The following is a 25,848-nucleotide window of genomic DNA, read 5'->3' as shown; positions in this document are numbered from 1 at the left end:
GCGAAACGCTTCCTAACTAAGTATATTTCACATAAAACTCAAAACAAAACCTAAATCAATAACTAAAACGAGCTATGAAATATCAAAAACAAATTACCTCCATAACAAATATAAAGCACATAAATCAATTTGCGAAATACACTCTCACACATACACACAACCAAAACATACACTCTCACTATTTTTTTGTACTCACTCAACGCATTATAATTTTTACACTTGTTGTATAGATCTAAAGACACGTTTTGGATCTATAGTGCAAGCTATGTTTGCTACTAACAATTCTCCTATCTTTCTCATTCACAAGCTCTCTATCTTTCTCTCTCGCGCTGTCATTCACAAACACTCTCCCTCTCTTTCACTCTGTCTCTCTCTCTCTCTGTCTTTATATTTCGCGCTGTCACTTTCGCTTGCTCACACTTACGTAACGTGATGTGTACGTAACGTTCGTTACGCTACTTTTTAACATGTGAACACATAAAACAAACATATCGCGAAATTCTTTTCACGTATTTTTACGTTTTCAATCTCACACACTTGCGTCTCGATGTCGTCGCGATAATACGTAAACCAATCATTACATTACGTTTACGTAACTCTTTTTTGTAACTAGAAAAACACATACGTAACAACGCCACCGGCGCCACAGCCGGAGCCGCCGCCACCACCGCCGGAAGTAAGTGACAATAAAAGAAAAAATTCAAAGAAAAACTATTTCCCATTCACAACTCAAAAAAAAAAAACAAAATATATGCAACATGAATATTCCTTTTACCGTTTTTGAGCGTTCATCACGTGTATCTTTTCTGTGTGTATGTGTAACGTAATGCACACGTACGTAATTGCCGCAATATGCAAAAACGTTGTGCCGTTTACGTTGCCGTCTTGCAGTTGGTTGTAATTTAAAAGTACAATGAAAATGCCTGTAAATAAATTCATTGCTTTTCGTATAATAATTACAGCTTTCTATCTCTTTTACATATTTTACTCTCATTTCTCTATCTGTGTATATATTTGTGACTGTAAATCCTTTATTTTTTGTTTAGTGTACTTTTTAATTTTCTGCTACGCATTTGCATATGAAATATTTAAAATACTTTGTTGGTGGGCATTTGGTGTGTTCCTTTTTCTTTTCACCATTCTGATTATGCCAAAGCCAATAAAAGATTTTAAATATTTTATAAACTGCAAAGCAGGGACGTAGCTGACGGGATTTTCGCCATTTGAAAGAAAACAGAAAAAAAAAACAAATTGCATTGAATATTTACAAGCATTTTCATTGCTTTGATTTGAACGACCTATATACGTTTTCTCCTCCCGATGCCATCTAAGTAGAGAGCAAGCGACTGTACTGCTAGAGTTGCCATCCCAACTTTAGTCAGACTCATGCCATTTACATACTTAAATTCACATACACACATATGTATATTAATTTAAATACAATAGTAAGAAAATGCGCGCACACAAAATATTTTATAAAATTTTTTGATACTCGATTTTATTTAAATTAGACTTTATTGTCACAAATTGTTGGTCTGTTAGACAATCAAAAAACAATGAATTGAGAGATCTAATCAGATTTAATGAAATTTAAAATGTATTGTTCCATTAAATATATAAGCGTCACTCAAGTGGAATAGAAACCTTTATATTTTGTAATATTATAAATAAATGTAATTTATTCAATAAAATATACCAAAAACGCTAGGAAACAGCGAAACAATTACAATAACCAAACCGACTTTTTTTATACACATGATAAAGATTTTCAATTGTTTTAAATTATAATTTTTCTATTTTTCAGACGTGAGCTAGCGTTTTTCATTACTTCCCAAGAATGTCAAAACCGATTTTAAAAAGCTTTATCTGAAACCTAATGCATACATCCTTTATTTATTTACAAACTTAAAGCAACAGTTTTACAGCCATTAATCTCTAAATTTAAAAAATGGTTATTATTCTTTGGTATTTTTACGATTTTCTGAGTCTTAAATTCTACGAAAAGAAGATGGCCTCAATTAATAATGACAAATGTAGATATAAAAAAATTTTTTTTTGTAATAAAAAAAACTTTACCATAAAACATTTTTCAAAGTTGTTTTTCCATCAAGGTCCGAATCTATAAAAAAAAAATTGGTTTGGTTTGTGTAATAGGCAAAAAGTTAAATTTTGTAATAAATAATTCGAAATAAATTTCAGCTAACAATTCTTGTGACTCTGAGATTTCAGGAGCACCGACAAAAAAATATCTAGAGAGATGATAAATTCCATTATATTGATTCTAACTGTAAGCTAAAATGATGGGAATTTAAACTTGGGTATTGCTATAAGCAGTGTTGCCAATGTTGCACCGATATTCAGCTGACCAGTTAGCTGCTTAATTTCAATTTATAAAATAGCATAAATAGCATAATAATAGGATAAATAAAAATGAATAGTTAAAAACTCGATTTAAAGGCATAACAGAACCATTAGATAATTCAAACAAACAAAAACATTAAACCAATTTTGTAAACTCAACTACTTTAAGTCTCATAATGACCCATTTTTAGTGGTGATTTGTCCAGTATTAACTCTTAAATCAGAATATTTTGTGTGTGCATTTAAATAGCATTTAATTTAATTTTAGTTAATAATTTAGATATACATATAATTTATGTTCGTCTAAAAGCTTTAATTTGATTTGTAGTCATTCAACGAAAACCAAACAACATACAATACAAATCAACAAATATCAACAAATAAACAAAAAGAAAGTATGCAACATTTACTAACAACCAGAACAAACCACCAACAATAAAACAAAAATTACACCAAACACAAAACAAGCAACATAAAAATGCATTTAAATCTATAATTATGAAAATGGTATCAAGTTTTCCCAAAATGATTCTGTAAAGCTTACTTGCCTCTCATTCCCGTTTTCGATCTAGGAGCTCAACTTGATTCAATTGCGAAATTTGTTCCACAAAGTCAATTGCAGAAAACAAACAAAGAAAAAACCAATACGTACGGTTAATGGTAAACATAATTTGAATGTTTTACAAAAAGTATATAAATAGAATTTTCGCCTTGACAATCCAGCTGCGATCGCCAAAGCGAAAAAGCATTTGCCTCAAATTGAAATGTAAATTTTAATTTCGGCTCAATTCATAAATATTATTTATTTCTTTTGTGGAACATTCACATGTTGAAGCAAGCGCTAAAAACTAAAAAATACAATACCAAAAAGAAAAAAATTACCAAATGAAAATACCGCAGCGTGTACGCATAGAATAAGGTAAAAAAAACTGGGGTTTGTCGGGATTTTTTTATTGAATTCGCTTGGGTTTTGTAAGTTCTTAAAAATCTGCCCAATTACAGCAATCTGGGTAAGTCGGAGCTGGCGTATTATCAACAACCTTATTACTATTATAATGCGTCATAAAAAAAAATGTGTTTAAGTAGTTTAGCAAGCCTATGAATTTAGCTTTGCCGGCCCATCCGTATGTATAAATATTTTTACTGATCCTTGCTGCAAATTTAAAAAATATTAATCCAATGAAATGTAATTTATTTAAACAAAAAGAAAACCCAATTGTTAAACCATTTTGATATTATTTTTTTTATACACGAGTACCATACAAAAAAATTTAAGAGATTTATAAAAAACATTTGCCCGCAAACTGGCCCTTAGCATTATAAAAATGTTAAGTATACATTTTGGGATAGTTTAAAGCATTTGCTAACATTTTGCTGCATACATTTCGAATTAATAAAAAAACCCCAACTTGACTGATTATGCATCACATCCACATATTGGTTATTATTTTTAGAAATTATTTTACAATTCAAACTTGCACTTATGGAAGAAAAAGCCTACTTTCATTTCATCTTTAAGCTTTTATTTTACACACATACACCTACACCAACACGTACATAAAACAAGTTGGTTATCATTTCTTCTATTTCTATTTCTCTATCTCTCTGCTCCCTCTTTCTCTTGCTCTCTTGAATATTCGAAGCACGCACCAACAATGTATCAGAAAAAAAACCCACAAATACACACACACACACCTAACAACTTACTGTTAATTTTTCTCAACGCAGGTACGCGACATCAAATTACAATTTATCATGCGCTCTTAATCGCCCTCTTTTCTCTCTCTCTTCGTCACCCAACAAAATAACGCCTTAAAGTATGCAACGCACATGCCAAAAACAAATCAGAAATATTAGGTACAGTCTAAAATAAAATGTTTCTCAACATTTAATTGAATTATTGGTGTCTAATCGTCTAATCGCAATGCTCTCTCCCTCTCTCTTTCTGTCTCTATAAAATATATATTATATTGTATATCTCATTCACTGTTTCTCTCTCTCTCTCTCTCTCTGTGCTGTGGCCCGTGCTCTATGTGACTAAGAAATTAGTAGCGTGCTAGGTTTAGTACATAGCTTACAGCTTTCATGAGTATGGCTGTCCGTCTGTATGTGTGTGTGAATGTATTTACGGTGTCTGTGTGTATGTGTGTGGCATATCGAAAGTATCGTAAGGCCAGCAACTATCGTATAATCGTATAATTTTCCAACAAAAAAATAAAACAAATATTTTTTTTTTGCATGTTTGCATTGCCTTGCGCTCTTTTTAAACATTAAACCAACAATTGTTGTTCCTGCCTCTCACTCTCTTCCACTTTATATTTAACATATCTCTATCGTTTTCTCTACTTAATATATATGCTATATTTTGAATTGCTAACTGTTTGTGCGTTGTTCGCATGCGCTTAATTATACAAATATACATATAGTATATAAATTTTCAATTCGTTGTTTATTTTATTGTTGACAAGTGGGTCAGCTAGTAATTGCATGGCATTAAACGTGAGGCTGCCAACCTGATTAAAAATAAGAAGCAGCTAAAGATTTTTAACATACATATGAGCACTCTTTAAATTAAATTTTACTTATAACAACATGCTTTTTTTAGTTCTTGTGTGGTTTTGGCAACGTCTTCTTGAAATATGATAGCGCATAAAAAGTTATTACAAGGTATACTAAATTAAATATATCAGACATCTGTAGATAGACTAATCTTTACATAAACTTAGTGATACTTGATTTCATCTACAAGACCAGGCTTAGCAAATGAGATTTTACTCCAGTCTTCCATCGATCACATCTAACGATTAATTTCAATCAAATCTCCAAGTTTTCGATGTAATTCTTCTCACTCGCGCCTGTAAATATTCGTGTTTAAACATTGTGGTAAGCTTTAAGTGAAATCTACGTTAACTCATGTATATTTTAAGTAAGTAAAAAGGTGGTAAACAATTTATGACTTATTACAACTGAAATCCAAAAATCTTCAACTAATCTGCAATGACATTCAACTTTAAATAGGCCTCTTATCATCTCAACGAAAAGCTCTTCCAAGTTTCAGAACACTTCCTTTGCCAGGCAAACGAAACAACTGCACTCAACTGCAACCTCTCGGTCCCCATTCCTACGACCCACTATATCCCACTCTGCCCCACCGTACCCGACTCTGCTCAGCATTATTCTTTTCATCCTCATGGCATCTGTCGAGTTGAGTCGAGTTGAGTTTTAGTGCTTGGCGCAGCACTTTTAAAAATTTTATTGCGAACAAATTATGTCGCATTTTTCTATACTCTCTTCTGCACTTGACTCCTCCTCCCCTCACCTCAACCACCTTGGTTTTTATGTGAAATTGAGTGCAGTAAACATTGATGGGACAAGAGTCACGTAAAGAGTCCTGGCTGGGATTCTCTTTAATCAACCCGCGACATTCGTTCAATTAGCAGCACATTTCGACATCCTTTGGCGTCTGAATCGGCAGTCGACAGTCATTTGACAATTTCATTCGCAAAGGAAAAACAAAAGAAAAACTTAATCGACGTTTACATTTCATGGCCGGAAGTGCCGCAAAAGAAAAACTAAAAGAAACGCTTACTTCCGCTCCGTCCACCCTAAAACAGAAAACTCAAACACCAACACAAACCCAAACACAAACACAAATACATACATTCACGCAGAACACATGCATACTTATGTACTTACTCTGCCACATTTAGCCAGAAAACGAATTTAATTTGCGGTACCCAAATAGCCCGCTCCATAACTCGAGACTTTGAGTCGCTGGTCCAATTCCGATTTCATTGCAAAATCTGCACTTTTTTCCTTTGCTTCCTGATTTCGTAACAGAATTTTCCTTGCACAGTTTTTCTTTTGTCATTCTTTTTTTATTTCTTTCTCTCGTTCTCTGTCTCTTTGTATACCCTCTACTTATTCAATATAAGTATCATAACTTTGTGTAAATGCAAGGAACTGTCAAAAGCAGACATCACAGACCCAATGATCAGTATCAACGACTGAAAGGGATCTGATTTGAGAAACTTAATAAATCTGATCATGATAAGTATAAGTGTATTTAAATTGTTGTTACGGTGCATTTGAAATACAAAATTTTAAAGTTTAAGTATCTCTTTATCGAGTTTATTTATATAATGAACAGCTCAGAAACGAAGAAAGCACCTTACTCGAGGAATTTGTGCATAATTATATTAGGGTATTTCTAAGCTGGCCTCTCTCGACAACAAATGTTGTACTTGTTTGCCTTTAAATTGTTTTTAACTTTTCTCTCTATTCTGGGTTTTCCGTTTGTCCCGTTGAATTTGTTACTCTAAGCAAAGCTTTAAAACTTGTGTGTGTGAGTATATATATATATATATATATATATATATGTATGGTTGTGTTTGTGTGTCTCATGTGTTGAATGTATGTAGCGCCAACTCAATTTGATTTGATATAATATCGAACTAGCTAATAATGCATAAATCTATTAAACTTCTATAAAGACTCCAGAAACTACAATATTAAAGTTCAGTATACCCGTAAGTCGACATGTACAACGCGATTAAAATGTGAACAATAAATTGCGATAATTTAAAGAAATTCCCAAAATATCTTATACCTGGAGTCCTTAAATTATAGATATTTAGAAGTTATTTTGTCGATCTAAAACTATGAATTTTTTGGCTTAGCTCGCTAAAGTTCTAAATACTATATGTTTACTTTATGACAAATATTTCATTGACAGCTGTAAAGTATCCCAAAAAGATTTTAGAAGCACAAGCCAAATTTACAATAACCTTATAAACGCACAGCGACTTTCTTTTATTTTTTATAATCGACCCAAGGCTTTGTTGTAGTTTGTGTTATAGTGATCCCCATTGAATTTTTTGTGCCCACTGCTACTATTGTGTCGACGATATAAAAACCTTTGAAAAATATTATCAATATAACGAAATATAAAAAACCTTTTTCACAACAACTGCAGGTTTTTTTAAATTTAATCAAATGAAACATAGTATCACTGCGGACGGCAGTTCGCGCTAGTGACGAAAGCAGCACGAAGGCTGCTAATATGGGAAATTTGCTACGACTGTCCGATCAGATCAAGTTAAATACCGATCGAAAGGTTTAGTCCTAACTAACAAGATGGCATACTAAACTTTTGCTAACTCACCATTCATAAGATAAGGGGGTGGGAGTGAGAGGGCCAAAATTTAAATGATTGCAGCTAATGGGGCCGTCAGGACCTTTTTTAAAAAAGAAATTTGTTATATATAAAGAAACTCACGCTTTTTGCGCACAGTGCAGAATGCCAATTTTCGTGTTTTCTTAAACCCGTACTTAAAAAAAGTACAGGGGTCTATTGGGTTTGTTTTAACGAATATGTGCGTAACAGGCAGAAGGAGGCGTGGCAGACCCAATAAAGCATATATATTCTTGATCAGCATCAATAGCCAAGTCGATGTAGCAATGTCCGTCTGTCTGTCTGTCTTTCTGTCTGTCTGTCTGTCTGTCTGTCTGTCTGTCTGTCTGTCTGTCTGTCTGTCTGTCTGACTGTCCGTCTGTATGAACACCTAGATCTCAGAGACTATAAGAGCTAGACATACCAAACTTGGTATGTAGGTTCCTCTATATTGCAAGCAGATCAAGTTTGTTTCAGAATTTGGCCACGCCCCTTTTACCGCCAAAAAATCTACATAGAAAATTTCATATCCAAACTATAAGAACAATTTAAAAGCTAGTGACACCAAATTTGGTAGAGCTAGACATACCAAACTTGGTATGTAGATTCCTCTATATTACAGGCAACTGGTAGAACATATATTAAACCTGATTTTATATCCCCTGTCCAAAGTTGGGTAAAATCGGAGCACTATATCATATAGCTGTCATATGACCGATCGGGCGAAAATTAAGTCTTAGTATGAAAAACTTTTTTTTAATGAGATATCGTAACCAAACTGATACAATATGCATAAGACTTGGTTTTATATAGCCTGTCCAAAGTTGGTTTAAATCGGACCACTATATCATATAGCTGTAATAGGACTGATCGGGCGAAAATCAAGTCTTAGTATAAAAATCTTTTATGTTTTATGAGGCATCGTAACCAATCTGTTAGAAAATGCAGTTAAGCTAACTAAGTATTCTTTAGTTTTTTCCATTATTAGTTTTTGCCATAGTAAGTACGGGGTCTCTGACAGTCGAGTATGCTCGACTGTAGCACCGGCCCACTAGTTATTTAAAATTTTGATATTAAACTTTGTTCGTCAGAAAATTGTATATCAGAGCTTTGGGGGCTATAATATGCTTTTGTCACTAGACTTTTACTTTACCTATATCAGTAAAAATTTGCTTTCCCCTGATATTAACAAATAAGTGTAGATATACATATTCCGTTGTGTTGAAATATGACAGCAGCAATAGCATGACATTGCAGCAAACCTATGTAGCAGACAGCTTTTGCGCTGCAGAAATAATCAGTGCTGCCAGACATTTTTTTGAAGCATAGGCTTTTTTGGAAGTCAGATTTTAATACAAAAGTTAATTTTCCCTATCTATCCAACGATAGCTAAATGATACGTGTATGGTAATCAAATTATAACTAATTTAGTTAGTGCTTAAGCCGTTAAATTAAGCGACCTAAACTTGGAGTTCAATTCCATTGTTTCAATATCGTACAATATCGTAAGTTATCGAATTATTACAAGTATGTAATTTAAGTTTTACTTTTCTTGCGATTGGGACGTCTCGGGTTTCTGCCATCGACGAAACATTCAGGATCTACTAGACAATACGAAAGAAACAATCTGTGAGATTGGTTGAGGTATGTATCGCAAGATAAAGTTTTTCCCACCAATGACTGACTATCGACTGATCGTTATTATGACAGCTTGATATATGATGAAAAACCAAGTTAAATCAGAAAAATACTCAGAAAAAAATCAAGATTTCCGTACTTAAACAGGCCATTTTCAATTACAAACGATCTCAAAAGCTGCCTAAGTTTGGAATTTCTAAAGTTGAGAACAAAAATCTTATTTCTAGTTCGGTGGTCGCAAGTACGGAAATCTTAAAATGAGATTTTTCGGGGATACTTTAAGTACGTTTTGGGTTGAATTCAAGTCTGAAAAAATTGAAAACATACTACTTTAAGTACACAAAAGTCTTGAACTAATCCCAAAATGTACTTGTTTCTAGTACAAAACAGTGTCATAATTAATGAACTTTAAACTTAAAACATACACTAGTATGTGTACTAAAATTATTTAAAATACCAAAATTAAATACCATTAAATAATAGTGTGTTTTCTTGGCTAGCGACCTTTCGGAATAGGTGCTGATTATACCAGCGATCTAAGCTTAACGTCATATTTGCGTCACTATAACCAGTTGAGAATTCTAAGGTGCGACAATGAAAAAAAAAAATATACCAGAACGTACTTGTTTTTAGTACGAAACGATATTATTTTTAATTTCCTTTCAATCTTGAAAAAAACTATTTTAAGTACAAAAAAATCTTAAACTAGTTTAGTACAAATAACTCAGTTGTTTCTGGAGGTATCTCTACGAGACTCACGGATAATATATTTTCCATGGTCTTATATATTCTGACTTAGTTTGTATAAAATCGGACTACTATTTCGGATAGCTGCATAGGAATGTGAAGTCAGAATTTTAAATTTTAGATCGATTTACACTTAATTCAAGATTTTTGGTACACAGCAATCTTAAAATTTTAAGAACAAAACGGTATAAATTCAAGTACGGTCGTACCTAATTTTAGGATGGCATTTTTTTCTGAGTGTAGTATTAAATCTGAGAGACTAGTTTGCATGGAAGCATACGGTTTGCTTTATCAAGACAGTTCGTCGACCAGATCATAAATATGTATATACATTTCATGGTGTCTGCCACACCTTTATACACACCTGTATAGACAAACGAACATTAATACAGATAATATTTACATATTTCGTTGAGTAGAAAACGCCTCTAATAATGAAAATCAGTTTAGATTTGAAGATGGAGCTCTGGGAAAATAATTACTTTTCATCTATGAACTTGAAGGTTTTTTTTAACACACTGGAAACAGACTGGACCACCTTGCGGCTGCCTTTGAAGTGACCAATGGTCTTATTTTCCCTCATGAACTGCTACAGGCCAGGTTGCAGACCAGACCCTGAGACCTAAGGTCTAAGGTCTGAGTCATGTGCCTATTTAATTCTGATTTGTGTGGCAAATTTAGTGCAAATCCTCTTTAGAATGCTCCTACCCTTGTTCCTGGCCGTGTGCCAGTTATGGACTCTATAAGTAGAAGCATGAGCATGAGCTTTGAACACCTTGAGGCTTTTTTGCCTCAGGGCTGCGACAGCAAAACAAAAGAAGCATCAACACTCACCAACCGGCTGAAGATGGGTTAGAATCTAACACTGAGGGCCCGAGATGGGGAGAGACTATGAGGAGCAACACGTTCAGTGGCATTTAGTGAAATTGCCTGTAATGTCTCTATGCCTGTCCCTGAATGGCATAGCATTTTTTTTTATCTCCCCATCTCACGCTCTGTCTCGTCTCTCTTCTTCCATACATTAAATTTCATTGTCTAAGCGCCACTGCTGGAATAAGTTTTCTTATTTTATGCGCTTTTCCGTGTGTCAGTGGCTGCAGCTGTGGCTGCGGCTGCGGCTGCTGCAGCTGCATTTTTCATTAGCCTGCGCACTTTTTCCTTAGCCCGTGGTCGAGACTTTGGGGCCTGGCTGGCTGCCCACCTGTGTGCTACCCACCTGCCTCAGACTATGCCACAGCAGTGGATTTTTCATTTTCAAGTACATTTTGCACTTGATTCGGCTCAGCTCCCCCCAATTCAACTGAACTAAGCTCAAGTCGTTGCATTTCAAGCTTTGCACATACGTACATATGCCAATTTTTAGTTTCCAGCTGTCGACAAGGCCGTGGACTCTGTTATTCAGTGCTAAAGAATAATCCAGATTGGTTGTATCTGTCTTGGCCCCCCTAAACTCATGGCTATCAAACTTCTTCCTAAACCCATTCAGAGTTGTATAACATCACATCAGACAACAAAAAAGATTCAAACTATGAATCTTTTATTGCTTGAAAAGTGTTGAGTATGAATTCTAGCGTGGTACTATTCATAAAAGTTACAGAAAATCGCTTGCCATAAAAAAAATGTTTAAATATGATATTGGCATTCTTATTCTTGTTAAAAATATATTGAATTTTATTCCATAATTTTTACATTTAAAGTAACCATTGTTGATTTTTGGAGCATAAACTATTGCTTTTTCTATTTGTAGAAAATTTGTAGAATGCCTGAATGCTCTTTTAAGATTATGTGTGGTGAGTGTGCACAAAAGGCTGGTCTCCAAAAAAGCTTTAACTCTTAAAATATTCACGTGTTTCCTACAAATCCAAAAATTGGTATTCCTGAAATTAAGCAACGTATGCTGTAGAATTTCAAAAAAATTGTGAAGAGACTTGTTAAAATTAAAAATTTATTGCATTATATAGTATTAAATTACTTCATAATATGTTAAAAAACTGATAGTATATGCATTTAATTTATTCTTATACAGTCGAGTAAACTAAATATTTTTTAGTTTTTTCCAGTCTTAGCTTTTGCCATAGTAAGTACGGGGTCTTCGACAGTCGAGTATGCTCAACTGTAGCACCGCACGCGAAGCGAGCAGGGGGCGGAGTCCTCTAGCTATAATAAAAATTGAAATTAATAGTTATTTTTCAACTTTTTTATAAAAATCAGCATATAATTTTTATTTCATAACGAAACGGTATAAATTCAAGTACGGTCGCACCTAATTTTAGGATGGCATATTTCTTTGAGTGTAAGAGAAAAATAAATTTCATGTTTATAACAATCATAATTGAAGATCGGAAATATCCAGATATACACGTATTTAATTTTCTAAGCTTTTATCTTAAAACAATCATCATGTCAACCATAACTCAGGTCACTAAACCACTGTATTGAACTTCCGACTACGGTTGTCAGCTCCATTCATAACTCGATAAATAAATTAATTATTTATGACACTCGTGGATCTATAATTAGGCATAATTAGTATTATATGTTCGTGAAGTATTTACTACAAGTTAACAGCAAACAAAGGCAAAAAGGCAAACAATAATCACAACAATCTTGAACAATCTTAGCCATTGCAATAATCAATAAGGCCGCAATAAATTGCTGTCGTTAATGTATTGTACACTTCCTGTGCCGCCTGTGTCATGTGGGTTGCAACTACATGTTAATTTTTGGGGCCACAATAATTTATTATTATGAAAGAAGTCAATGGCGACAATCTGTGTAGGCAGATAATCCCAAACCACCAAGTAATTATATTTATTGAAAGCTTTGCTGCAAATAAAACAAATAGAACTTAACTCAGTTAAAGGTTATGCCAATATTCATGCAACTGTATTAAGTTCTCTACCACGTTAAAATTCAATTGAAACATATAGGGTAGTCACTTGACAATGGCAGCATGTTAGCACATGTGCCAGATGTCACAACAACTTGTTTTGAAAAACCCAGACCCTTGACTAAGAAAAGTCAGGCACATATGCCCCCCCTACTCTCTGGCTAACAAAATTTTAGCTTCCAGCCATTCAGATTACAATCACATCACATAAAATAACAAAATAAAATTGAAACCTTGGATCTTTCATGGATTGAAAGTTGTCAAGTATGAATTCCAACAGTGCTACTGTACTATTCATGAAATTATATAAAAGATACAGAAGTGTCGAGCTCTAATTTTGCACTCCCATATGCGAGTGCACAAAGATGATTTATCTATATTATTGGTATATTTGGTACAAAAAAGTAATTAAAAATATATTTAATGCCATTTTGTTGAATTTAAAAAAAAATGTATTTAATTTTATAATTTTTACATTTAACAGCAACCATTGCTCATTTTTAGGGACTCGACAACGTCTTTATTGTGCTTTTGGGTTGTAAAATAAAGTGGATGAAGTTGTATGGAGTAAAAAAAATTAATTTTATATCAAAAGCTCTATTTTGATTTTAAACCAATGGCTTATTGCGCAAACCTTCTTACAATTTGTCGTAGATTACGATTTTGACAATCGTTTTGTCGCAAAAAAAAAAAATGATCCACTCTACTGTATAATCGTTTTTTAAGGATCCTGTATGCAGAGTAAGCAAGAAAGGCTAGCTTCCGAAATAATTTTAACTTATATTAAGTTTGAAGTGACTACAAAAACTAATTTAACTACAAAGTTATATTGCTCATAGGAAAATGTGTTCTAAAAGTTTCTAAAAACAACCCAAAAGGTGGTGTTTCTGAAACTATGCAAGCAATGCACGGTTGTTTCAAAATTATTTCTTGTGGAAATCTCTAGCGGTTTGTGGCAGGGTTTGTGGTGATATTCCAAAAAAAATGTATCTTTTGAATCCGTTTTTGGATTGGGGTGATCGAAGTAGTAATCGGCGCATATTTTTGATAAGAATTTAAATTAAGAATTTACCAACCGGCCCCAACGGCCTTATTGGCTCCAATTATTTAAGTTTCGTCCCTCCCACTTACACCCTTATTTCATGAACCAGGTGAGTTAGCAAAAGTATAACTCTGATGACTATACCTTTCGATCGGTATATAACTCGACCTGATCAAACAGTCGTAGCAAAATTTTAATTCTTGCTGTATACATTGCAAGTCGCAATTTGAACCCTCGTGACCCAGACTTGAGCCGGCAACTTTCGTACGAAGATATTCAACTCGAGAATCTAGACTAGCAGTAAGCATAAACAGATTTAAGCGAAGTCATCAATATTGCATATTTTAATACTTAAATAACTCCCTTATTCTGTTAAGTTGTTTAATATACAGCTAGTTTCAATACATTGGGGTTACGCAATTTTCGATTTGCCATAAGAGCATTAAGTACACAACATAAAATTTTGTAGCGCACATTTTGGGGCAGCTGACAAAGACTTCCGTGTGCGCTGTTCATTAGCGATTTGTCACCCTACAACAACAGCAACAACAGAGTCTAGCTTAAACCAAAATGGAAAAGGTATCGACAAAATTCGAGTTGTAATTTCGACAACTTTTTGTGTGTCGCAACGTGTTGTTGCGTGTGCTCAAAAGCGCTGTGTAAGAGGAACCCAAGGAGTTGGTGGGGTAAGGGTGGGGACTTGGAGGCGTTAGAGTAGTGGTTAGCTAGTGGTTGACTATTAGTATGTTTAAAAATAACTAATCTATTGTGATATAGGCTTAGCGATTAGTTCTGAAAGCAATTGTGAAAAGGTGAAAGTTTAATTAACACCTGCCGTGATCAAACTAAAAAAAAATATATGCAAAAAAGAAATATGTAGAGTGCAAATTTCAAATCAATTGGCATTTGCCACGTGTCACAGTTGGGCTGACAATAATACAATAATAATACTAATTGTATTTGTGGTCTTAAAATTGGCAAATTTTAATTCAGTTGTCTTTAATTTTCGCATTTCGCATTGTGGGCAACCGAACATACAAACGATGAACAAACACACCTGCCACGACGCGTCGTCAACTGTGAACTTAACAACAACAGTTTGCTTACAGCCCCCTAATTTTCTTCAACCCCCTCACAAGCCCAGAAGCTCACAGACTGCGTGAATGCGTGTTAGTTGCTTCACAACTGTGGTCCGCTGTGGCGCCTCCGTCATTCGTCAATCAGCGTCGCAAATTGTTGATTACACCTACTACAGGAACAACACAAGTCAAGGACAACATACAACACAGTTACAGTTATGTGGAGCACTCTGTACCGATCGATAGCCTCCTCCATGTGGCTGCGATTTCGCACACGAAAAGCAAACGAAACCAGAAACAGAACCAGAAACAGAAACTGAAACTCCGTCGAGCGTGCGACCTGATACTTTGGTTCACTCGTATACCCAATGCTCTATGGAATACATACATATATAAATATATATTATATGCATACAAGCAACACCTAGATATCTATATATCTGTTGGCTTCCCATATAGGACACTTTGTGCATCTGTATTTGTGGTTGTGTGTGTCATTTTGTTTGCCTTATTACTAACACGCAGCATATTTAGTAGCTGGCTTACCGGCAGTCCCTATGCTTTTATAGAATATAGCTCTGAGGTTTGAGCGTCCCCGAATCGCGAGTCGCGTCGACCCATTAAGAATGTCTAAGTGTATGTCCTACTACGTGTAAGGTGTATGTGTGTGCATATGTGTGGAGTGTGTTTGTTGAAATGTTGTGTGCAAGTTAAAATGGCATTGACTTTTGTTTGTCTCATTTGCGGCGAGTTTACTTTAAAAAGCAAATAAAGAAATACATCATACATCGCGTATTTCATGCCTTTTCTATACAGTGGTTGAGTCTGTCAAATTATTACGTTAGATTTTCATATGATTTTTAACGTTTATTATTATCATCTAATGAATGACAGTTTATACTTTTTAAATAATTTTTATACCCTGAGCCCAATGAAAATGGGCAAAAAAGGGTATAATGTGTTTGGCAGAATGTATATAACAGGCAGAAGCGGGAGTGGCAGACACCCCAAAGTATATATATACTTGATCAGGAACAACAGCTGAGTCGATTGAGCCATGTCCGACGCGTCGATCTCAGAAACCATAGAAGCTAGAGACTTCAAAATTGGTATGTAGGTTCCTGGATACCATAGGCAGATCAAGTTTTTTTTTATTTTTGGATTGGAACACTATATCATATAGCTGCCACAGGAACGGTACACCGAAAATGAGGTTTGAGTAAGAAAAAGTTTTTTGTTTGTTGAGATATCAAAACCAAACTAATAAACTGGTATTATACATCCTGACCAAATTTGGTTAAAATCGGTCCACTATATCATATAGCTGCAATAGAGACGCTTAATCGAATATTAAGTCTTAGTATGAAAAAATATTTTTGTTTTTTGAGATATCTTAATCAAACTTATATAATATGCATTTAACTTGCTTTTGTCCATTCTGGCCGAAGTTCGTTCAAATCGGTCGACTATATCATATAGCTGTCAAAGGACCGTTCGGCCAAAAATCAACTTTTAGTATGAACAAATTTTTATTACATTCTGACCAAATTTGGTTTTATTTGGTTCCATATATCATATAGCTGCCATAGGAACAATTGGTCGAACATCAACCTACAGAGTACCTGGGCACAGGGTATCCTACTGTCGAGCGTGCTCGATTGTAACCGCCCACTAGTTAATTTTATAAATCATATTGTGTTTTGTTTAAAAACTAGTCGGAAGTAGTCGAGATCCCGACCATAGAATACCCGTTACTTATTTCAGTATATATTAAAGTACTTTATACTGGTGTGCTCTTCAAATTTATAACAGCGCTAAAGCCACCCAAAAGCAATTGTTGGTGTTACTGAAAAAATGTTGAGAGATTTGAATTTATTTAATATTTATTTAATTCATTGAATTAAAATATCTTAAAGGGCCAACGCCATTGGTATCTGCGTGCCAAATTTAGTTGCTCTATCTCTTATAGTCTCTGAGATCTAGGCGCTCACACGGACGGACACACATGGGTATATCGACTCGGCTCAAGAATATATATACTTTATAGGGTCGAAAATGCCTTCTTTTCCCTGTTACATAAATTCCAACGAACACAATCTACCCTTTCACATATTTTTTAAGTAACGGGTATTATGAACGAAAGAAAGTAAAGAGTTAAAGCTTAGTTTTAACTTTTTAACATTTAATTTACAGTATTTCATGAGTTTCGTTATTTTGTTTTGTTTTTTTTTTGTGTTATTCAAAAATTCGTATTTAATTTAATTCTTATTATCGATTAAATATATTTATATTTATTTATCAAAATCATTGGTAGATTTGTAAGGAATACTATATAAGTGATCTTTTGTTAATTTATTGTTGCTAACGTTGCTATTTTCTTAAAACGACAAGGAGTATTGCTGTACGTCCGGAGCTTTATCACTGTCTCACTTTCTAGGTGTTTTCTCTATAATGTTTAAATTATTGCATGGCTGATCCGGTGAATGATATATAGATAATTGTTCTATATCTTTATCTGAGAGCTATTTGCGAGCTTTGCAAGTTCCAATAGTTCAGCTGCGGCATGAGAATCTCATTTATTCTGTATTTACTAAAATTTTTGTATGCAGTTTAAGATGTGTATTGTCGTCTGTTGATATTTTTCTATTGCAAGTATTATTTTTTGTATTTGTTTACACTTTCACTCTCTCTCTCTCTTTCAACCTCTTTTATCATCTTTTTCCATTTACTAAATGTGTTTTTCGTATTATGTTTTCATATCTTAACTGTTAACTGTTTACTCTCCTACTTAACTCAATGTGTGTTTATGCCTTTTATATAATAAAAAAAATCAAAAAATTACTTAAATCTTTGAACAAGAAATTGGCTGTTAAGTATTTTTAATATTGTTGTTGTAATTGATGGAAATAATTGAAAGTGTAACCCAAAACCACAAACAACTTTATGAAATTGAATATTGAATTGAAAATTGCAAATTGAAATTAAAAGTTGATTGCTTTTGCATTAGTCGTTACTCTTGTGACATGAGTTGTACTTCTGTTTGGTTTCTTTTTTTATTGTATGCTTTTAAAAAATATTTATTATAGACCAAAAAATGAAATGAAATGCTAAAAAAAATATCCACCGAGCGATGCTCTCACAAAGCCATACTAATCACAGTAACTGTATATATTTTCTATGCATTTGCCCCACCAACACAACCAACCACCAACCACCGATCACCGACCACCGACAACCAACTCCACCCACCCACCGCCACCAACACTATCCGGCCACACCACCACGCCAAATGTGTGTGCGTGTGTGTGTGTGTGCGTTTACGTGTGCTTGTGTGTGTGTGTGCGTGCGCGTGCTGTAATCGTCGCGTCGATGTAATCGATATCGATACCAATATCAATATTGAAATCGCCTTTGATGTTTGTGCCCACTCGATGTCCATATCGATAAATTCAAATCGAATCGTTTCCGGATTCGTGATCCGTTATCCATTCCCAGTGCGCTCAGGGACGCGCCGCTTGGTTGGAGCGCGGCCGACGCTGCAGCGTCCAGGAGCAGCAACAACAACAGGCCACCTGCCATCGACGCTGGGTGAAACGTAACCGAGTAAGTTCTTCACGTATAGAGCCTTCACGTAACGCTGTGTAAATAACGTAACATCTGCATCCGCAACAACAACAACTACAACAACAAAAAAATACCTCAACTTTTAGAACCAATAAAAAGTCACAAAAATCACAATCAAGAAATCACTAAAGAAATGCACATTTATTATTTCGGGCACCTTTTTTTACTTCAACTGCATCATTTAGTCGTATGTACTCTTTCTTTTCGATCACACCTCGCTCTAAGCAATACGTTCAGCGCATTCGATTCTAGGTGGCGCAGGAATACTAATAGCTGCCATATATTCGTACTTATCATTATTATTACTCTAAAGCCCAAATGCCAAACATTTCATTTCATTTTAACTGCGATTTTCATGCCCTTTTTAACCATATACTAAATACGATTCTCTGCAACTCATGAGTTTTTTCCCCAGTTAAGCAGCGCAAACTGAGATAATATCGAAATATTCTTACTTGTATTACACTAGACAACAAAATTAATTTATTTGTAACCTTTACCAAGCCCACTATTTCTGATACGAGTACACGGGGGTCCCAGATGAGACAAAACTACAAGAATTTTGTATTAATGTTAAGGCTTTATTAAATTTAATTTTACATGCAATTGGAAAAAGCTTTCCACAGCATACTTTCGAACAACAGTGTTTTTGATATATATATTTTTGAATTGAGAATTTAGGTGATGGAAAAATAATGTTATCACGTTAATTCAGGAAAGATTAGGAAATTACAATTATTTTTTTTTTTCGAATTTTCACAGAATTTAAAACTAGCTGGATAGGCTATAGTCCAGACCCCGACTGTAGAAATACCCATTACACATTTTTAGGAGCTTGAATAATAGATATTAATAATAGATAATATTATGAAAGATTTTGTTACATGCAATTCAACGAAAACAATTTAACATTTTATTTATTTTTTATGTAACGGGTTAAAAATCGTTAAAGCTCCGCTGCGTATGTAATGATAAATAGATATATTCATTAGTTTTCTGAAAATGTAAAGGTTTTCATAATCCAGTAATGATTAAAAATACAATCGCACCTATATGATTATATAATTATATTACATAATTACAATTATATTACAATATACAAAAGTTTACAAAATTAAAAAGTGAAGAAGGTCTTGCCATAGAAAAAATGTTAAAGTAGTTTTTTCCATATTCATCAAAAACAGTGAGTTTGGTAAAAGTTATAATCTTGCTGTTAACTATTATTATCAAACATTTGTACCATTCTGTCATGTCTCATACTTAACTATCTCAAGTTACTTGCATGGGAACGGAAATAACGATTTGATCTCATCATTTGATCTTTCATAATAATACATTTGTCTTTCGCTCGACAGATACAAGACGCCTCCTTGGGTGGCTCCTCGGATGACGAAGATTTCCTGGGCGTACTACGTGGACCCAGCACATTCGCAAATGCCTTTCTCTATGTAGGACTTGGCACAGTGGCGCTGGGTCTGGTCATTGCATTCGTCGGGACCGGCGAAAAGGGTTTTAAAACAGTGGAGCTAAGACTTATAGGGCCCTCTCTCATAGGCAATAAAATTGTTGCACATTATTCAATTATTATCAACCTACTAATTTGCTTCCCCTTCACCACAGGACTGGGCCTGATCTGTTGCATTTTACGCATCCTCTTCTGCATCTGCCCATCACACTGCATCTCATCCAGCAAAAAGACGCGCAAGAAAAATGGGAACAAAATCGATGCGGATCACACGACGTCCCTTCTCCGCAATGAGAGCAAACGCGTTTCTATTGCCCGAGGACCTACAATGCAGGTACGCAGGCCGAAAGTTTGGGAAACTTAAAATAGAAGGTATTATTATCATAAAAATGTGATTAAAACGTTTAAAAGATGGCTTTAAAAATGACTCAGACAACAAATTACTCTCAGCCTGATGTATGTATATAACTTGAATTATGTCCTTATTAATTGTGTTTCTTGCTGAAGAATTCCAATTAGAACATTATTAAGCATAGGTTGCATATGAGCAATTAGGGAACACAAAATTCATGAAAAACAATTTAGTTTCGTACATCTGTCTTAGTATAACTAAGACTAACTACTTTATATTATAGTATATTCGATTCAAAAAGTCCGAGTGAGTTTTATTGAACAAAAATAACCTTTTAATAAAACAACCCTTACCTTAACTTTTTTATTTTGTTTTTTTTTACGTGAGGATCTAAAAACACATTTTTGGGTACATTGTATGTATGATAAAACCTTTTAATATGACAGGGTGGAATCGAACTCAATTTTTTTTAACTTTTAGTTCTAGATGTGGGCGGTCGGCATATTTAACCAGAGAGCAACGTATAAAATTTATAATTTTTTAAGATAGCCCTAACCGTACCAATTTAAGATTTAGTTATGAAAAATAAAGAAACTGTAGTATGAAAATAGACAAAATGAGACCTATTAAATCGAATAAACTAAAAAAATTTTTTGGTCATAAATCTGTAGAGATTAAAAATAAATGCTTTTCAGATCAGGCGTTTGAAAATTTCAGAGATCAATTAATGTCAGAGATTTCATATCGGACATGTATTTCCGAAGTCAAAACTATTACTTTAATGTATTTTTTATATCCCACAAAAAAAACCTTTACACGAGGTGAAAGTCAAGTGGCGAAAGCATATTTTTGACCCAAAATATCTGATATCCAATTTTGTGACGAACGAAAATAATAATAATAATATAAAAAGTTAATAAAACAAAAAATTTTAATTATTAAAAAAAAACACAAAAATTGGCATTCTGCACTGTGCGAAAAAGAGTTAACTTTTTTCTACATAAAAATTACTTTTTGCGCAGTGCCGAATGCCAATTTTCGTTTTTTTTACGTATTACAACATATTGAACTTTAACAAAAATGGTTGCGTCATTTTAACAAAAATCGCCAAAACTTCAGCTAAAAAACCTAATTTCACCTGTAAAATTTTGCCTGAGTAGATTTTTGGAGAGGAATAAATAAAATCTAAGGTATTGTTTGCGCTTTGAGGCAAACAGACGGACTTTTTATCTCATTTGGGAAAGGCCACTCAAAATTAAAAATTTACTAATTTGTCGCGTATGAATCGACGCGTATTTCTGATAAGAATATTAAAAAAATTTACCAAAAGGCGCCAACAGCCCCATCAGCTGCAATCATTTAAATTTTGTCCCTCCAACTTACACCCCCATATCTCATAAAACAGATGAGTTAGCAAAAGTTGATACCTCGATCACCCGAATCCGACAACTTGTTCAAAAGATAACTAAATGTGAAATTTTGAGTGGACTTCTCAAAATGAGATGAAAAAATTGTTGTCGTTTGTTTGTTTGTCTGTTTGCATCAAAGCGCTAAAGAAGCTAAGATGTAATAATGGGGATTTATTCCTGTTCGAAAAACTAGAAAGGTTTGCTCTACGATTTTATGAAAAAACCGCTAGTTTAGCGGGAAGACGCAAAATCCCGCTAAAATTGAAACCTTCGCAGCCATAGCAGCCAAGCCATAGAAGCTACAGATATGTTCTATATATTATTGGAAAGGTGTGTTTTAGGCGTACCTCTCAACTTTTTTTCTAAAGTACTCAGGTAACATTTAACAGCTGAAATATGGTTTTTTTGCTTACATATTGCGATTTCTGACAAAACGGCTCTAACAATTTTTATTAAATTTGGGTATGTTGCAGAGCGTAAAATTTGTTGGTATATGAAACATAAATTTTGGCTGATGCTTATGGAAGATATTACCTGTTTACTGAATTTTCAATTGGTCGAAAATCACCTTTAAGTACGAAAAGCTTTTTGGTTGTATGAGATATCTCAACCAAACTGATACAATATGCACTCAACTTGGTTTTATATATCCTGACCAAAGTTGGTTTAAATAGGTTCAAATAGGTTTAAGTATGAAAAACTTTTTTGGCTTATGAGATATTTTAGCCAAATTGATAAAATATGCATTTAAGTTAGTTTTATACATCCTGACCGAAGTTGGTTCAAATCAGACCACTATATCGTATAGCTGTCATAGGACCAATCGGGTGAAATCCAAGTCTTAGTATGAAAAACTTTTTTTTCATAGCTCGACTATAGCAACGCGAGTGGGGTGGAGCCCTCTAGTTTTCTTTATAATTAAAGAAAAAAAAATTTTTAAATATGAAAGAAATTTAACAACTAATCTTATATATTTTATTATCTGCCTGCATTAATGATAAAGTTACAATGTCAAAAGCAAAAGCAATTGCAAAAATTTCTGATATCCTACAAAAAAAACCTCTACACGAGGTAAAAGTCTAGTGACGAAAGCAATTTCTAGCCCCAAAATTTCTGATATCCAAAATTCAGTTTAATATAAAAATGTTAAATATAAAATTGGCACTCGGCACTTCGCAAAAAGTAATTTTTATGTACAAAGAAGCTCGCCCTTTTTGCGCACAGTGCACAATGCCAATTTGCTTCTTTTTTTTTTTTATTAATTTATATTAATAAACTGAATTTTGTTCGTCACAAAATAGGATATAAGAAATTTTGGGGCTAGAAATTGCTTTCGTCACTAGACTTAGTGTAGAGGTTTTTTTGGTAGTCATCATACACCATATATAATCTTAAAAGAGCATTCAGGCAACTCTAAAAATGTTCTGCAAAAAAAAAGCATATAAAAGCAAATAATCTAAAAATCAACAATGGTTACTTTACATGTCAAAATTATGGAATAAAATAAATATATTTTTAAATGGAATAAAAAGGCCTATAACACATTTAACAAATTTGTTACTAAATATATTTCAGTGATTAACACTTTTGTTCAAATCTGAAATGAATTTATGGCAAGCGATTTTCTGTAACTTTTATGAATAGTACTACAGATAGAATATATAGTGAACACCTTTCAAGCAATTAAAGATGCAGAGTTTGAAATTTTTTGCTATCTGATGTGATGAGTGGGTTTAGGCAAAAGCCCCGAAAGTATTTTCATACTTTCACACCCTTCGTGGTGCTTTCATCACTAGCGTGGAATGCCTTCCACAGTGATATAAAGGGTTGTGGAAAAAAATATTTATTATTTATACCTAAAATAATATACTCGTATTAAATGCTTTGTTATTCAGCCAAAGTATCCAATAACGCACAAGCGCAGTCAGAGCAAGATGCTTAATGAGGGAATGGAGGCACTTCGTCAAATAGCCACCACATCGTTGTTCATGCAGAACGAGCAGAAGACGGCCATTAATCGGGTGGTGCCCATTATCAATGAGCCGGAGTGCATGGATCATATGGGTGGTAAGTTGAATTAAATTAATAATCTATCAACATTGCAAATCATCAAATCAATTTCATCTGCAGTTGATGCCCCGCTGGAGATGCAAAAGTTGCAGACGGCGTTGAATATGTGTGAGATGAGCGATGATGAGCATAACGGACAGATGGAGCAGCAGCATGCCAAACGTACAACTACAACAACAACTGCCGTTACGAGTAGTACCACCAAAGACATAACAACAACAGAAAGAAAATCCACAACAAACCTGAGCACTGTAGATGAAAAGCCGAATAGTAAACTGGTGCGACAACGTGTCGCACTGCAACAACAGCGACTACAACAACAGCAGCAGCGACAACAACAATATCAAGATCAGCACCAACAATTGCAGGAACAATCGGAGCAATCGCAGTCGCTATCCTCCTCATCAACCGTCAGAGATTCATTGGATGGCGTTGTGGTCTTCGAAGAAACCTCCCTGATGGACACGCAGAATGCACAGCCAACGACAACAACAACATCGGCGCCACTGCCAAGCAGCTGCAGCACCGGCGCCATACCAAGACTCAAAAGCAACACTGCAGCATTCAACACGCCCGCTCAACGACCGGGCAACTTAACGGGAGCCACGCCCAAGACAACGAACACCACCAACATCAACACCACCACTACCAGCGGCAGCAGCAGCAGCGGCGGCACACGTCTGACCAGCTCACAGTCGCATCCGACTAGCTACGATCTGCCGCCGGCGCTGCCGCACACCTATTCCGCCACGGCGACGGTACGTGGTCCACTGGGCATGACGCTGACCGGGTCGAGTTCCGTGTATGCCCTGCCAGCCAGTCGAATCAGCGGAATAACGGCAACGCCCACGGCCAGTACAACAACAACGATCAGTTTGTTGCCACTACCGGCGCCGCCAACGCTATCCACCACGTCCACGTCCACAGTCACGGCGAGCATACCCGGCCAGGTGTTGGAAACATCGAGCATCGCCGCCACAAGTCTGAGCATACTGAAGCCACTGACGGCGGCGACGATGGCGGCGACAGTGACGGCGACAGCAACAGCGACGGGAATGCAACGGCCATCAACGACCTCCTCAATCACAGCCACGTCGGCGTCCTTATTTGGCATGGATCACAAATCACAGCCGTCATCCGCTAACGCAACAATAGGGCGTGGCAGCTCCCTGCTGGCTCCGCCGCCCGTTCATCAATCGGCCAGCAAATTTGAGCCAGAGCTGGTGCTTAGCCCAGCAAAGCTTGGCCAATAAATAATGCGACATTTAGTTACGGTTTTAGTTAGGCTTTCATGCAGCAACAATCTAGGTTCCATTGGGTGAATGTGCGAGTATATGTGTGTGTGTGTGTGTGTATCTTCGTATGCATGTGAACTATAACACTCTCTTTTGAATGTGCCACAAGAACAAGCAAACTAAACAACTAAACAAGAAGAAGAGCCCAACAGTCATGTTCTTAATTCCCAAATCGCCAAAATAACGCGTATTGTAATTGTGTGTGTAATTTTCTCCTCACAAACTGGTTTGATTCGATTTTTGGGCCCCTTAATTTAAAAAAACTTCAGTTCGGTAAATAAAATATGCACAATAATTTATTTAGTTTTTCTATAGTAAGTAGCTGCATCATTTGAGATACAATTAAAAAATTAAATAAAAATAAATCATTATCTTAAGTTTGATTAACTAAAACATATTAAATTTAACATTTTTTTCATATTGAAGGCTCGAATATACGCCTCGGTTCAGAGACTATTAGAATCGGAAATCGAGCCGAACTTATTTTTACCAAATGGTTCAAGACATCGAACCAAACATTCTTCAAAGTTTTAGAGGGTTGCACTACTGGTATTTCCCAACTTTTGACTTTTTAGAGTTATGTATATTGAAATACAGTATATTATCGCATTAGCAAGATAAACTGCAATTTTACAAAAGAAGTTTGGCGATTTTAGAACATGTCTGCAACTAAACAATGTTATTTAACAATTATAAAGCTTTC

At 34.9% G+C, this 25,848-nt stretch overlaps 1 protein-coding gene across 1 annotated transcript in view; it reads left to right on the top strand.

Moving 5' to 3' along the window:
- Nucleotides 1–25,269, top strand: part of LOC117782078 — a 41,761-nt gene extending 16,492 nt beyond the window's left edge. Inside the window, exons 2-6 of the mRNA XM_034619021.1 lie at nt 18,426–18,533; nt 19,910–20,108; nt 20,175–20,353; nt 23,676–23,847; nt 23,911–25,269. Coding sequence (XP_034474912.1) covers nt 18,426–18,533; nt 19,910–20,108; nt 20,175–20,353; nt 23,676–23,847; nt 23,911–25,103 — 1,851 coding nt within the window. The 3' untranslated portion in view covers nt 25,104–25,269. The remainder of the gene's footprint in view (nt 1–18,425; nt 18,534–19,909; nt 20,109–20,174; nt 20,354–23,675; nt 23,848–23,910) is intronic.
- The last annotated feature ends 579 nt before the right edge of the window (nt 25,270–25,848 follow it).

The sequence above is a fragment of the Drosophila innubila genome (assembly GCF_004354385.1).
Source record: "Drosophila innubila isolate TH190305 chromosome 2L unlocalized genomic scaffold, UK_Dinn_1.0 4_B_2L, whole genome shotgun sequence".
Taxonomy (NCBI): domain Eukaryota; kingdom Metazoa; phylum Arthropoda; class Insecta; order Diptera; family Drosophilidae; genus Drosophila; species Drosophila innubila.
Note: the sequence above shows the minus strand (reverse complement) of the source record. Positions and strands in the feature narration are given on the sequence as shown.